Source organism: Liolophura sinensis, chromosome 3 (assembly GCF_032854445.1).
Source record: "Liolophura sinensis isolate JHLJ2023 chromosome 3, CUHK_Ljap_v2, whole genome shotgun sequence".
In the NCBI taxonomy this organism is placed as follows: Eukaryota; Metazoa; Mollusca; class Polyplacophora; order Chitonida; family Chitonidae; genus Liolophura; species Liolophura sinensis.
In genome coordinates this window covers 20,528,594-20,545,448 of record NC_088297.1, presented here as the reverse complement: position 1 = coordinate 20,545,448, position 16,855 = coordinate 20,528,594, and the positions used below count along the sequence as shown (strand labels likewise).

General features: G+C 41.8%; 1 protein-coding gene across 4 annotated transcripts in view; it reads right to left on the bottom strand.

Annotated features, from left to right (window-relative positions):
• LOC135463848 (neo-calmodulin-like) overlaps positions 1 to 16,855 on the bottom strand; it is a 112,325-nt gene that overhangs the window by 21,590 nt on the left and 73,880 nt on the right. The window contains exon 1 of one of the 4 annotated variants that reach the window (XM_064741295.1): positions 1,330 to 2,139. The exons of the other annotated variants lie outside the window; for them this stretch is intronic. Within the exon in view, the coding sequence (XP_064597365.1) occupies positions 1,330 to 1,503 (174 nt within the window). The 5' untranslated portion in view covers positions 1,504 to 2,139. Of the gene's footprint in view, positions 1 to 1,329; positions 2,140 to 16,855 lie in introns of those variants that run through there. 4 annotated transcript variants of the gene reach the window in all.

The window sequence follows — 16,855 nt, the reverse complement described above, 5'->3', positions numbered from 1 at the left end:
AAGCCTTTACACAGACTACAATCCATTACATAAAGGTATTTCGCAATAAAATGCTCTCCCACGTATTCCTTGATTTTCTTTTTCGGGACGATATTGCTAATTGCACTTAAAGGATTAAACGCCAGAAATCAACAGGATTCCGAGTTCTAACCCCAAAATAAAAGCTCTTAATTCTACCCGCTTGGTAACGTACTTAAATGAGTGGGCAAACTGCCTCCGCAAAATTCTGTAACTTTGGCATTTTGTTTCTCCAAAGAGAGGTAAAGCTGACATTTCCCTACCAATAATTCTCACATTCCTCTAAGTACTCATCATTCTGTTGATTTCTTTCATTCGTAATCTAGCCAGTTCTTACCAATATTTCATTTCTGTGGTGGCGCTTAAGTTTATTTGCTGAGGTCAAGAGGACACAGCTCAGTGCAAACTACACCGCTCCTCGTCATTTACCAGATGAATCTTCTGACGTAAGGCAGCAGTTGAAATGGCTCGAACTAGATGCATACTTTGAAAACGTCTTGGTAAACGATATGCTCAATTATTGCCTTATATCCTGAAGAAACAGTCTTGATAAACGATATGCTCAGTCATTATCATATATCCTTTTGAAAACTTCCAGGTACATATTCTAAATTGACTGTCCTAAGTAAAGGAGGAGCTAAATCATGACCGTGCTTTATGGGATTGTATAGTGATGTGATAATAAATCCTTACAAAACACAAGGAGATGAATACAAGGCGTCAACAGCATTTCCGATGTAAAGGTAGTAATAACAAAAAAGCAGGAAACCCAAAAACTATTATCACGACATCTTAAGAATCGAAACCCGCCCTAATGCTGGCCGCCGACGTGTAAGTGAAATATTCTTGAGTACAGTGTAAAACACCAATCACATATATATATAAAAAAATAAGAATCGAAGGCTTAGCGTTCTCGTGACAGGAGTGGAGAACACACCAAAATTACGAAAAACAAATTAAATGCATCAAAATCGTCCAATTGCATAATGTATAAAAGAAGCTAAATCAGTACAGAGTTTCAAAGCAGCAATGTCGCATTTTACGGGTAGCAGATTAACGTCGATAAGACATGAACTCCATCTCAATTCATAAAGCAAGTACATGAAAAAGCCCGAAAACGTCAGACGTATGCAGAATGTTGAAAAATATGGGGTAGAGTATAGATAAAATGATTGTTACAAAAATTCGTCGAGACTGCATGGTTATACAAAACAGTATACATATCAACCAATCAAAAAAAATTCGTCGTGACTGCATGATTATCCAAAACAGTATACATATCAACCCATCAAAAAGGATAAAAAAGCACACCCGTAAATCTGGAGAGCAGCAGCATGTTGTCATCCTCCCTGGACTAATCGTTCCGGTGGGTGAATTCCGCACTGTTCTTAGTGCATGGTCTCCGGGATTGTCCGGGGTTTCCGGGCGATGTGACTCGTCAAACTTCCATTTGGCAGCAGTGAATAGGCCGGAGACAGAAAACATCGGGGGGAGACGGGGGGGGGGGGGGGGGTGTTTGGGCAAGTTCTTCTGTCCTCTAGGAAATTCTGAAGAACGGACCGTAGTACATGGACCAGAAAAGACTTAGGCAAAATGAGAACCCAATGGTGTGAAAGTAAATTCCCTGGAAGAGTACGGAGGTACCATGGCGTGTTAAATTGCCGCGCTGGTAAACAAGTACATATATGTAGTCCACATATAGACGATAGTGAGAACAGAGTTCCAGACTACTTTGCCGTTATCTTCCCGAATGGCCTTCCATATTTCCAGAACAGGACTTGTCCATTCCAAGTTTCTACGCCTAGTTTGTGACGCTTTTGTTCCGTTCTGCTAATCCTCTTCAATTATTCTGTCCTTGGGTACACAAAACACAACAAGCCAGTTAACGAGGCCCCGGTTGTGTATATAGCACCTCTCAAGCGATTATTGGCCAACCAGAGAAAAACATGGCCTTGCCAACATCGGCTGATAAAAGAGACTTTGGACGATTAAACCCTTTTTTAAGCTTTGCGGGCCAAATCGTCGGGAGATCGACTTGCCCTGTCTAGACCAACATCGATATTCCAATAGAAATTTCCCAGAAACGTTGCCAAGAACTTCGTTTTCCACTTAAAACGTGGACATACTAGTAACTCGATCGGATTGTTTTTTTATTCCAGTCGTCCAAACGATCATCGGTTGGCTCAGCGTACGCGTAGATGCAGCCAACACTCTGCATAACCCAACTAACACGCAGTACATATATACATACATACAGATAAAGAGCACGCTAAAATACCGTTAGCCCTTGGGTAGCAGTAACGGTGAAGCTAGTGCAGGAGTGCATTCCACTAAGCTCCACACCGTTTGGGTGCAAACTGTAGGCTAAGCCCTTTCCCCCGCACTCCACAGCAGCAGACCGGTGTTGTACTGAGAATTCCAAGCCTCGCTTGATATCTCTACTATTTTTGGCCAGTCCACACTTATGGAACATGGGCGCCTGACTGGAACCGTCTTAGTATCTCACCCGTCACCCCCTCCTCCTACCCCCATCCCCCACAACTCCACCCTCCTCGTCAGTTCTTATCTTCTCAAAGTTACAGCACTTGGTCAAGATTCAATCAGTACCACCAGGTCTTCTTGACCGTTGGTCAATCGACCCTAGGAAAGGGCCGGCAGGAAATACGAGAGCTTACGGGCTCTTACATATATGGTCACTCAGTGTCCAGCGAGGAGAGTCCTCTTAACTCGTAACTCCTCTTAACACCCAGGCGTTGACAGGGCTAATTTCAAAATAGAACTCTATTACAACGGCCTTCAATGTGGAACATTCAAGCTCATTAAGAGTACTGTGACTTGGACAAACGCCATGGTGTATGGTTTGTATATATAATTATACGTATATAATGCCACCGCGAAGGCCCAGGCACAATAACGGGATAGGTGAAAAGCGTGCACATTTATGGAACGTACAAGTATAATGGTCAAAGAAGTCCCGAGGTCGTACCCTGGTCAAGTAATGACAAAGAATTCCATCAGTAGTCTGTATGATTCACTGGACAGCTTTCCGTTATGTTGAAGCTAAGTAATATAAAATACTTACAGCACAGAGAATAAAACCAGAAGCAGAGACGACCATGTGATAATGAGACAATGGTCACAAGAAACTAGCGAAAATACCACCTCAGTCAGTTTACGTTAGTTTGGGTTTTATTTCTACTCCGGCTTAAAAATTTTGACCTTAATTATATCAGGAGACATATATCAATTTTAAGCACGGTATTGATTTTCTCATCAATTACACATGGTAATTAAGATTTATGGTATTGTTTTAGTGTCAGTTCAACTGGTTCGGTATAGTAAGTGACAAATCTAATTTTCTTCGTTACAGATTTAGTTCATGTACAAATAAGAATTTATAGCATCTTTCCATAAGTTTCAACAACAAATATATCTTCGGTCATTGTCAATAATACAAATAACTCCGTCGTTTGTAGCTAAGCACAATACTCTCCTATATCACCATGGATACAAGAAGAACGCCATTAACATAGCAAAGCCAGGGCTTTTGTTAAAAAAAACGGCAATGGATTTGGCTCTATCCTTCATCACAGTTACCTAAAAAGTGGTATGCAAACAAATGTACGGGTTTGATATTATTCTATACGTAAGTCTGAAAATCAATGTTATCATCTCGTTTAAAAACATTGTTCCGTTCAAATCTGATGTATCATTATAAAGTAATATCCGGCAAAGCATGCAAAACAGATGTTACAGTTAATATAAATTCCGTTGACTTCGTCACAATGCACGGAAGTTATCACGGAAATAACGGAATTCCTTTCTTGTGGGGGAAGAATATTAAATCACGTTAGGTAGCAGTACGTACAGTAAATCAGGTATACCTTTTAAAATCACCGTTCCGGATTGTTCAGTAGTCACATGTTGTCTAGTACAACGGTGTAAAATGATGTAGGTTATCAACTACTGATAAATGCCAGTACCTCACCCCACCCCTCCCCCCCCCCCAACCACCACCACCACCACCTCGCGCGAAGAAATCGATAAAAAGTTACTTTGCACGTACCAGACCGTCCGCCACATGGATGCGCAAATTGTATAGTACTAGAAAACCATAGTAAACAGACCATTATATATATCAGATGATGAGTTCACGTTGATACTCTTTCAGATCAGAAATATCACTTATTCACTTATACATTTATTGTCTGCATTTTAACTGCAATTCTATATGTTAATTCATGTGATGCGGACATATCCATATAGGCCTACACAACGCATGAATATACGTATTGTGGAACTATATGTGTTAACATCCTTTACAAAATCATAATTCCTTAATTCCCTCAGTGAAGCAAGATGCATATTTGTTGGAATCTCACAAAGAAAACTACTTCCGCATTATACACAGTAGAACCATACATTAAGTATTTGTTGAACTTATATAAAGAATCTTTATACTTCTGGAAGTACGCAGAGAGTAAATCTAGTGTTAGTATAGTATTTCGTCTGGAATCCGATATAGAAAATTATTTCCATTGATGCTGGAATGTATTCTAATATTGCGACAGATTATTCCGTTAAATATAACACATATATTCTATTATTTCGACAAAATGGTTCTTTTAAACGAACAGGACATTATGTTGAATATTACGCGGTATTATGTAATAATAACAGAATACATTCTAGCATCAGTCAGACAACAGACTTTCTGTTAAAGTCAACAGATTATTTTTTTGAGTGTATATATACACAACCACACGACTTTTATATACATGTATATGTATAGGGAATAAAAGTATAGATGGGATCTGAAGCTGGGGTTTTAGTATCTATTGCAGAACCAGCTTGTCAGCGCGGTTGAGAGGTCTATGACAGGAGAGAGTAAGCCCGCCGACAAGTGTATCCAACCTCTGGTAGATCGTTCATCCTATTTTCTCGAGATGATTGCTAACCTCAGGGCCCAAGGCGGCGCAGAAAGTGCTTTCCTCACAACACAGGTCTGCTTCTTAAATGGAATTACGGATAATAGTCCCTTCCGAGAAGAGCTTCTCCAGCCGGGCGTCAGCGGTTAGTGTCTTACACAACAACAAAAACCAAACGCGTCATTGCGACGGGATTGATTGATTGACTGAGGGACTGGTCGCGTGACTGAATTAAAGAACAAGATTACAGGTTAGCGTCAAATCCGGAAATAAAACTCAAATGATATCGTGGCACATGCGTGATGGTATGATTGATGTCTTGAGTAGGACGGTGAAATTATTGACTGATCAGCTGATTGTAATTCGATAACAATAAGAATAAGTAAAGGGAATATTTGACTTAATTACTGTGGGTTATTTTCATATGTATATCATCACATTTGATCAGAGGCTAACCATTTACTTATATATGTAAATCATTAATGGATCAAGCTTTCGTGGAAATAATTTTACGCCCACACATTGCGTTTTACGCTTGAAGAGGTAAAGTTGGCCATGAAGCCAAATGCCCTGATATCAAATTGCAGGCCAAATGTAAAAAAAAATATTCCACCGGTTTTGTAACATTTACATCTCGGTATTAGTTGAATTTGATGATCTAAACGAACCATCATGCGTTTCTCTTTCAAGTTTCACTGACAATATGAAGTTTTGTCCGTAAAGTTCTAAAGCAAGAAAAGAACACACGTGTTGTGAAATTCACAACCGTGCCACCTGCTCGGAGGAATGAGACTGGAACTCGTACAGCCGTATGAAGTTTCAACAACAACAATTTCAGGCTTCTCTGCGATGGCGAAAACCATGCGATTGCTGCAGCTGACGCCAAGGATTCATCACGAGAGCGAAAAGGAGTGGATAACGAAAATGAGGCGTGATGTGCGCGTGGCCAATCAGGGTTCAGTACTCCTCCAGCGAAGAACCTAACGCGATATTACCTCCTTCCTGTGTGCGAAGTTTTATGTACAGGCGAATTTGCGTTCAGCAACGATCGCGTTTATACCATGTAGCATGTGCAGGGCGGGCCTGCTCGTCTCCATGTATAAATAGTGCGTGGGTAATTCTTTACGGGGATGTTGATGAATTTGGACAAGCGCTGGGATAGCTGGCGGAGATTGTGTCAGGTAGAACCTCGTCTAGCTTGTTGATGAACTGCCACGGTGAGCTCGCCACTCCCTATGTAAGTTTGACCAGGTGTTCCTACACACGGGGAAAAGTCAAGTGTTTTCTGAGTGATGGCAGAATAGATTATGTCATTGCTACAAAACATTAAGTCATATATGGCAGATTTGCTCCGTTCTTCCAGGGAAAAAGCTCTGTGGGTGTAACCTGATACGGTAATACTCATAACACAATAAGCATAAAAATACTATGTAGTAACTGAATATACTCGAGCCTCATTCTGAAAACATAATATCACGCTGAATTCAGCAGATTAGAATTTTGTTTAGAGTGTAGCCTTCATGTGATACAAGGCGAGAATGGACTGGGGTAAAATATAATCGACAGAGTTTGAGGGCGTTAACATGTGGAACAAAGGTTAGAATCGGTACTATAACATGAAGAACAAGTTGTCTTGGCTATTGATTGATTGATTGATTGAAATCTGAAACGGCATTACACACACAGGAAAAAAAGCGATATTCGACTTCCCGTGAAATCTCGCGAGATCAGAGCCACTGGATTAGGTCAGCAGTGGTGACAGATTTATCTTCACCTGACTTTCCCTGATAGATGTGAGTGTATTTAACAGTTGTAAACCAGAATATGAAAAATGTCCACTTTCCTTCGGTTTGTTTCCACAAATTACATGTAGGCCTATCCGATGAATTTGTACATAGGGATATATGCGTAGAATAGAGTTAAGAGTAAATAATAATCAGAAAGTTCAGTTTCGCAAAATGCTGCTGTTCTCGTGAGATTTCCACGGAACTTGAATACCCCTTGTTCAGTATTGGAACTATCACAGGCTTTGCACAAAATGTGGTGACCCTGGAGTGGAGAATGCTCTTCAAATATGCTTGCAGCTATAATGGCAACCATAACTGCAGGTATAATGGCAGTTGTAATGCCATGAAAAGACGGAAATGTTCCTTTCTTTTAGCATAATTCTACTTTAAATATAGCGTTGGGCAAACCACTCTTTTTCCATCCTAAAGGGAATAAAGCACCACACCAAACAGCGAGTGAGCGGGGATTTAGTATTTAAGTCAAAGAATGGCGCAAATTACTGATAAATGTACGAGCCTTGTATTATATCCGGTCACAGAGCAAATTATCTGATCTCATCCACAGAGGCAAATCGGCAAATCGGATGAAAGGGTATATATTAGATAGCTCAACCGTTCACCAAAGAGCTGAGATTTGAAATCACCACCCTCTCCCCCCGGGCCCTGAATTAGGACAGTGGATTATCCTTTTTAGCGTGATTCCAAAGTAGCGTGTCTGTTTTGGCTATATCTGGGCACGCCTCGAGGGATTCGACGTCGTGTCTAGTGTCAGAGTACCCGGTCAATAACAAACGCCTGTCTACCATTTACTTCAGACGACGAATTATCACCTAGGGTAATCCTCGAGGGGGGAAAATAGCGGTCGTGATTTTCGATTTATCTCGCGTGACGTGATTTTCACCTGAAGCTATGAACTTTAACATGGTATTTACTGTCTCCTCCGACAGTACTTTACCAACCCCGCATTTGCTTGTTTTACGTAATTGCATAGTTTGATGGACTAAATGCGACAGAAGCACGTAGGCGGGTTAAGTCGGCTTTTGATATGTCAGACAGCCAAGGTCTTACCGCACATTCTATTTCCACAACCCCACAAAAACACCCACCCAATCACCCACATCACACACACCCTGTCTCTTTTCCCGTCTGTCGCTCACAAACATCGAGGTAACCGATGCAAGATTAAATACCACGCCTGTGGTGACATTATTATGAAATCTCAGTTCGCTGACATCCGAATTGATGGCAATGTACCAGAGTAAATACATGCAGCGAGAGCTGGTAGATAAAATCAGTGTAAACAATGCATGGATCCAACACATCCGATGTCCCACCACTCCTTCTCGTGACAACCTTACTTTCATTCCATTCCCGCTGACAGCAATTAGATCCCAAAAGGACTGAACATTTGTAACCAATGTGTGGGACATCCGGTTGACCCATTTGCAAAAATACTACTTATGATTGGTCAATAGCGTGTTTTTGAGTGAAGGCTTGAAAAGGTCAAATGTAACATACCATTCGATTACATTTTACCCCTAGTATAAACAACATTCTTTCTTCAAGCTTGATGCTAGCTCATACGACCTTGATTGGCAATAATATAGCATTTAAGGCAAGCTGCTAAAAGCAGTGATCAACAATGGTCACCAAAAATAATAATAAAGGCTTGACTAAAGTAAAAATAATCCAGAAGTGGTATATCACTCATTATGTGAAATCATGTGTCAACAGTGTCGTCAATGTTTTCATGCATCTCACCTAACCTCTAGCTTTGTTGTTTGTATTTAACAGCTCCTCGAGGAATGACCAATGATGGAATGTGAAACAAGTGTGACAATAACTGGGATCGAACTCTCACCCACGAGGGCGGATACTAGTAAGCAATGGGAAATTCGTAAAACTCCTCCCCAAACCCCCCGTATCAAGACGGTCCAAAGCTCCAGAACGCATTTTTTCTTTCCTTTGTTACGTCAAAGATATCGGTGTGCTCATTAAACATACATGAAGCACTGCAACGTCACAGCAGAAAAGGATGCGTTCTAAAGTCATTTGGACCTTCTGTGTGGCTCGTCCTCGAGTCTCCCATTGTAGCACGTCTGTAAACACAGGCTTTTAGAGAGTATCTAGGCGTGTTACACGAAGAGCACTCACGTTACTGTCGATCTGTTATATACCAATGATAGTGTCGGTTATGGGTAAGACAGGGAGCTACATCAATCCTACGCCGATCGTCTTAAATCAGAGCAGCCATTAATTTGTTATGATATACGGCTTTCCTGCCGGTGACACGCCAAACAGCCTGTGACGTCACTGCGCGAGCACACAGTTTTCTGTACATGTTAACAATCTATTTACAACTGTAGGCCAATTTATTTACTCCTGCCCTGCATTGTTTTGTTTTTTTTGGCGTTTATAACAGCAGAACCAGGAAACCAATTCATTCCATGCATATAAAACAATCAGCATTATCACAATGATGGTTTTCGGTTTTAGGAGCAGCTGCATTTCTTGACACAATCAAATGCCAACCGTTGGCAACACATGGAGGTATCTTACTTTAGGGGTTGTAGGAAGGACGTCTGAGGGGTTGTAAGAAGGACATGTGGTTGTTGTAGGAACGGCAGGACTATTGGATACCACAGAAACATCAGGCTCCATTCATCATTTAGAAGGCATGTCAGTTTTGTTACAATATAAAACACAATGTTAAAAAGTAATTTTAGCACAGCGCTAAACAAGAATCAAATAAATAAAGAGATAAAAAAATATATTTTGCAACAAAATAACTAATCCCAGATTAGCTCTAAGCATTTCAGTACTGTACCATTTCTTCCTGTACTAGTGATAGATATCAGGGGCGGAAACATATCGAAATAATTCGGCTTTGACTAGATTCGAACCCGGATTTTCACTGGTGAAAGTAACCAAGAATACAGATCAGTGTATGTATGGACTTGTGATGACAGGATTCTGCTACCCGAAGCCAACCACCACCACCCCCCGATTCGCCTCAAGCCGGGGCTCGGTGACCTCGACCCTGAACTTGTAAGAGCCAGAATAATCAGTCTTGTAGAAGCCCTCCCGTGTCTGGCATATCCCTATATATCCACTCCGAAGAAAATGAAGAAAAAGAAGAAATGCTGAAAAAACTATCTGGGTTAGATTGCTGTCGGCGCAATCCCTCAGGACAATAAACCGTCGACTTTAAAAAACGTTTCCCAACAGCTTTCGCCGAGTTTCCTAGGCATATTAAATTGGGCCGATCGATTGGCTGTCGTTCAGGTCCGCGCTAGAACGTCAAGCAGCTTTCTCAGGTCTCGATGCCAATTAATGAAAAGCTGGCAGGCAAAACCATTTCAATTACAACGGTTATATAGTAAGGAGTTCAGCTAACGGGTGGACGAATCCATCGATCGAACGATTGATTACGTCACTGCATAGCAAATGTGGATAATCCGTTAACCCAAATGACGTTCAAACATGCGGGAAACAGTGTTCAAGACTTGCGTGTACAGTCAGCCAACGATTTGAATTCCTATATTCTGAGTACCGCTGTTTCTGTCAAAATAGCCAATTTCCCGACAACAAACAACAATACATGGTTGGAAACATCATGTAGGCCTAAATCATCTAGGGATGTGTAATTTTCCTTTACTTAGGCATGTACATGAACAGTTAGAATAAGACCCTAACCAACGTAAATTTCTCCAGTTACATCAGCACGAATGCGATAACAATCACAACGTTATTTGCAATACACCTATGACAACGAGGTCAAAGATAAAGTCGGTGATGAAACGACAAGGGTAATTCTAAAAAAAATATCAGGCCATAAACCAATGATCCAGCTTTCGCTTCAAGCTTCAAATGCGACATTAAGGCAAGAGACATCTATACAGACCATCAGACCGTAGATCAATGATCCGGCATTCGCTGCAAGCTTCAACTGCGACAATGAGACAAGAGGCATCTATACAGACCATCAGGCCGTAGTCCAATGATCCGGCATTCGCTTCAAGCTTCAACTGCGACAATAAGACAAGAAGCATCTATACAGACCATCAGGCCGTAGTCCAATGATCCGGCTTTTCTCTGAAGGCTTCATTTGCAACATTAAGGCAAGAGACATCTATACAGACCATCAGACCGTAGATCAATGATCCGGCAATCGCTGCAAGCTTCAACTGCGACATTGAGACGAGAGGCATCTATACAGACCATCAGGCCGTAGACCAATGATCCGGCTTTTCGCTGAAGGCTTCATTTGCGACATTAAGGCAAGAGGTATCTATACAGACCATCAGGCCGTAGTCCAATGATCCGGCATTCGCTTCAAACTTCAACTGCGACATTAAGACAAGAGGCATCTATACAGACCATCAGGCCGTAGTCCAATGATCCGGTATTCGCTTCAAGCTTCAACTGCGACATTGAGACAAGAGGCATCTATACAGACCATCAGGCCGTAGACCAATGATCCGGCTTTTCGCTGAAGGCTTCATTTGCGACATTAAGGCAAGACGTATCTATACAGACCATCAGGCCGTAGTCCAATGATCCGGCATTCATTTCAAACTTCAACTGCGACATTAAGACAAGAGGCATCTATACAGACAATCAGGCCGTAGACCAATGATCCGGCTTTTCGCTGAAGGCTTCATTTGCGACATTAAGGCAAGAGGTATCTATACAGATCATCAGGCCGTAGTCCAATGATCCGGCATTCGCTTCAAACTTCAACTGCGACATTAAGACAAGAGGCATCTATACAGACCATCAGGCCGTAGTCCAATGATCCGGTATTCGCTTCAAGCTTCAACTGTGACATTAAGACAAGAGGCATCTATACAGACCATCAGGCCGTAGTCCAATGATCTGGCATTCGCTTCAAGCTTCAACTACGACATTAAGACAAGAGGCATCTATACAGTCCATCAGGCCGTAGACCAATGATCCAATTTTTCGCTGAAGGCTTCATTTGCGACATTAAGGCAAGAGGTGTCCGTACATACCACCAGGCCCTTGACAATGATCAGGCTTTCGCTGAATGCTTCGGTTACGTGCGGTATACCTGCATGCAGCAGTTTACTCCAGGCGGTTCTACTAATGTATAAATCTGAACGCTGTGAACATGTATAAGTGTATAAGTTAATAAGAATAATTCTTTAGTATGACATTAAATACCAGTCATATAAATAAATGCTGTCCCATAATTAATCTTGTGGGTTAAAAAAAAACTTGTGGGTAAAAAAAAAAGCAAAATCCAAAAAACAAAACAAATCCTACAAAAAAAAACAACAGCAAAAAAATAATACACACACAGACACAGACACAGACACACACACACACACACACACACACGCACACACTGCCAATTTTGCCACTTCACTAGCAGTTTCTCTATACGAAATTTTCAAGTGATTGTCAATAACGAAAGGTTTTCTAATAGGTAGTACAGCTAATAGCGGATAAGAGATCTACCGGATGTGACAGGCTTACAAGAAATAAGCCTGTTACTTCAAGCTATCCAAAGGATAAGTGACTAACATGTCAAAGAAGTCCAAACAGTAAATCATGCGGACTCTTCAACGTGATAAATATTTCAATACCCGATACGAACTGGAGTAAACCGAGTTGGCACCATGCCAAAGGCAAAGCAGAGCGTCCAGCCGACCTCGTTCTAAGACAACGCCCTCTGTCTTTCTCTCCAACAACGCGACTTAATGCCGGATATTAGCCTGGCTACGGCTCCATTGATCACAATATTCCCCTAAAGACTAAACGTTCTCTGTATTCTCGGACACAGCACGTAACACTGTCCCCTGGAGGCAGTTCTGTGTATACTATATTTTATATGAATCTTCAGATGTCCAGTGGATATTCATCAATATACCGGTTAAACAGGTACTGGAAATCAATATTCGCAAGACAGATTGTCAAGAATAAAGCAGGAAATATTCATATCCACTAAGACAGAGTACGGCATACGATTTTTACATTCCTTATGTCGTGTAAATCTGAGACATTAAATCACTGATTTGTAAAAGCCAAGAGATACCGATTGGAAATCAATATGTGCAAGATAGATTGTCCTGAATAAAGCTGATAATATTCATATCCACTAAGAGAGTGGATCCACTATACGATTTTAGTACAAGGTTTGATATTCCTTATGTTGTATAAATGTGAGACATCAGATCTCAGATTTGTAAAAATCAAGAGACACCGATTTCAACTCAATATTCACAAAGCAAATTATTAGGAAAACAAATGATGAAAACATTCAAGTCCAAAAAACATCTGAAAAAGCAAGCAAAATAGGCTTTTTAATCTTCGGTCAGTGTTTGCGTGTTAGCACGATCTCGGTGCAGCCCTATGACCTAATCCTTGATCAGTGTTTGCGTGTTAGCACGATCTCGATGCAGCCCTAGGACCTAATCGTTTATCAGTGTTTGCGTGTTAGCACGATCTCGGTGCAGTTCTAGGACCTAATTTTTTTTTATCAGTGTTTGCGTGTTAGCACGATCTCGGTACAGCCCTAGGACCTAATCCTGGATCAGTGTTTGCGTGTTAGCACGATCTCGGTGCAGCCCTAAGGCCTAATCCTTGATCAGTGCGTGTTAGCACGATCTCGGTAGAGTCCTAAGACCTAATCCTTGATCAGTGTTTGCGTGTTAGCACGATCTCGGTAGAGTCCTAAGACCTAATCCTTGATCAGTGTTTGCGTGTTAGCCCGATCTCGGTGCAGCCCTAGGACCTAATATTTTTTATCAGTGCTTGTGTGTTATAACGATGCCGGTGCAGCCCTAGACCATGATGCTTGATCAAGGCTTGGCAATGTATCTTGCCGTGTTACATACACTGTTAACATGCACTGCGAAGTGTCTGTCTCGTAGCAAGACACCATACAACGTCCTGGCGTCAAAAGGTCGGAAACTGACAATGCTTGGTCTACAAGGGTAGAATCATATAACGATCAGTCGATATCAGCAATTAATGATAACACATGCAATACATGTGTGGCGCCCTATCCGGAGCGAGAGATTTCTACAAAGTAACATTCAGCACCACAACTAGCAACATCACTGCAATACATGTGTGGCGCCCTATCCGGAGCGAGAGATTTCTACAAAGTAACATTCAGCACCACAACTAGCAACATCACTGCAATACATGTGTGGCGCCCTATCCGGAGCGAGAGATTTCTACAATGTAACATTCAGCACCACAATTAGCTACATCAATGCAATACATGTGTGGCGTTCTATCCGGAGCGAGAGATTTCTACAAAGTAACATTCAGCACCACAACTAGCAACATCACTGCAATACATGTGTGGCGTTCTATCCGGAGCGAGAGATTTCTACAAAGTAACATTCAGCACCACAATTAGCAACATCACCGCAATACATGTGTGGCGTTCTATCCGGAGCGAGAGATTTCTACAAAGTAACATTCAGCACCACAATTAGCAACATCACCGCAATACATGTGTGGCGCCCTATCCGGGACGAGAGATTTCTACAAAGTAACATTCAGCACCACAATTAGCAACATCACCGCAATACATGTGTGGCGTTCTATCCGGAGCGAGAGATTTCTACAAAGTAACATTCAGCACCACAATTAGCAACATCACTGCAATACATGTCTGGCGTTCTATCCGGAGCGAGAGATTTCTACAAAGTAACATTCAGCACCACAATTAGCAACATCACTGCAATACATGTGTGGCGCCCTATCCGGAGCGAGAGATTTCTACAAAGTAACATTCAGCACCACAATTAGCAACATCACTGCAATACATGTGTGGCGCCCTATCCGGAGCGAGAGATTTCTACAAAGTAACATTCAGCACCACAATTAGCAACATCACTGCAATACATGTGTGGCGCCCTATCCAGAGCGAGAGATTTCTACAAAGTAACATTCAGCACCACAATTAGCAACATCACTGCAATACATGTGTGGCGCCCTATCCAGAGCGAGAGATTTCTACAAAGTAACATTCAGCACCACAATTAGCAACATCACTGCAATACATGTGTGGCGCCCTATCCGGAGCGAGAGATTTCTACAAAGTAACATTCAGCACCACAATTAGCAACATCACCGCAATACATGTGTGGCGCCCTATCCAGAGCGAGAGATTTCTACAAAGTAACATTCAGCACCACAATTAGCAACATCACTGCAATACATGTGTGGCGCCCTATCCAGAGCGAGAGATTTCTACAAAGTAACATTCAGCACCACAATTAGCAACATCACTGCAATACATGTGTGGCGCCCTATCCGGAGCGAGAGATTTCTACAAAGTAACATTCAGCACCACAATTAGCAACATCACTGCAATACATGTGTGGCGCCCTATCCAGAGCGAGAGATTTCTACAAAGTAACATTCAGCACCACAATTAGCAACATCACTGCAATACATGTGTGGCGCCCTATCCAGAGCGAGAAATTTCTACAAAGTAACATTCAGCACCACAATTAGCAACATCACTGCAATACATGTGTGGCGCCCTATCCGGAGCGAGAGATTTCTACAAAGTAACATTCAGCACCACAACTAGCAACATCACCGCAATACATGTGTGGCGCCCTATCCAGAGCGAGAGATTTCTACAAAGTAACATTCAGCACCACAACTAGCAACATCATTGCAATACATGTGTGGCGCCCTATCCAGAGCGAGAGATTTCTACAAAGTAACATTCAGCACCACAACTAGCAACATCACCGCAATACATGTGTGGCGCCCTATCCAGAGCGAGAGATTTCTACAAAGTAACATTCAGCACCACAATTAGCAACATCACTGCAATACATGTGTGGCGCCCTATCCGGAGCGAGAGATTTCTACAAAGTAACATTCAGCACCCCAATTAGCAACATCACTGCAATACATGTGTGGCGCCCTATCCAGAGCGAGAGATTTCTACAAAGTAACATTCAGCACCACAATTAGCAACATCACTGCAATACATGTGTGGCGCCCTATCCAGAGCGAGAGATTTCTACAAAGTAACATTCAGCACCACAATTAGCAACATCACTGCAATACATGTGTGGCGCCCTATCCGGAGCGAGAGATTTCTACAAAGTAACATTCAGCACCACAACTAGCAACATCACCGCAATACATGTGTGGCGCCCTATCCAGAGCGAGAGATTTCTACAAAGTAACATTCAGCACCACAATTAGCAACATCACTGCAATACATGTGTGGCGCCCTATCCGGAGCGAGAGATTTCTACAAAGTAACATTCAGCACCACAATTAGCAACATCACTGCAATACATGTGTGGCGCCCTATCCGGAACGTCTCATAAACGTGTCGTGTTCTAATCCAGAGCGAAAGATGCCATGAATTTGCATTTTACACCATGCACAATCGGCAACTTCACGGTAGCGGATTTGTAAAGCCCTATCCCGACCAAGAGATTCTCTGAAGTAACATTTGGCGCCACAGTTAGGTAGTGGATTTGCAACGGCCTACCATGAATACCATGAAGAAATATTGAACGTTGCAATTATAGCAGCGGCATGCAGGACAATGTGTTGTGTTGTATCCATTGCTAACATGCAACAAATATGCAGAGTAAAAAAAAATAATGACAAAAGCTAACGTCTAAAAATTAGTGCATGTTTTTGTAAGGTCAACGATTCTTAGCGTTTTGGAAATGCGACATGATTGTACCCTCAAATCGAACGTCAGACAAATATGCTTGTAGAAAAGGTCGATGAAGGTGGCCACAAATTACATTTCTGGCTTTCCATGAATTCGGACACTTTGACAGAAAACACTGCCTATTCAGTACAAATTACCTATGGAGAGTATACAGTTAGCTGACTCAGTAATTTCCCCTCAGATTTTACACGGCTTCCGAATGAATTAACTGGCTCTACAGCGATTCCATTGACCGTAACCCAGTTGGTTGGTGGAACCACGACGTTATACAAGAAGGGTGGGTTAATGTGATATATCATCACAAATTGTAGACTATGTGCGAAAACAGAAACGTTAACTGAAAAGTGCTCTTTCTAAGTGACAATTACCATGCCCAGTATTTTGTTCACAGAATTTCGACAAGAAACAAGCTAAGGAAAGGA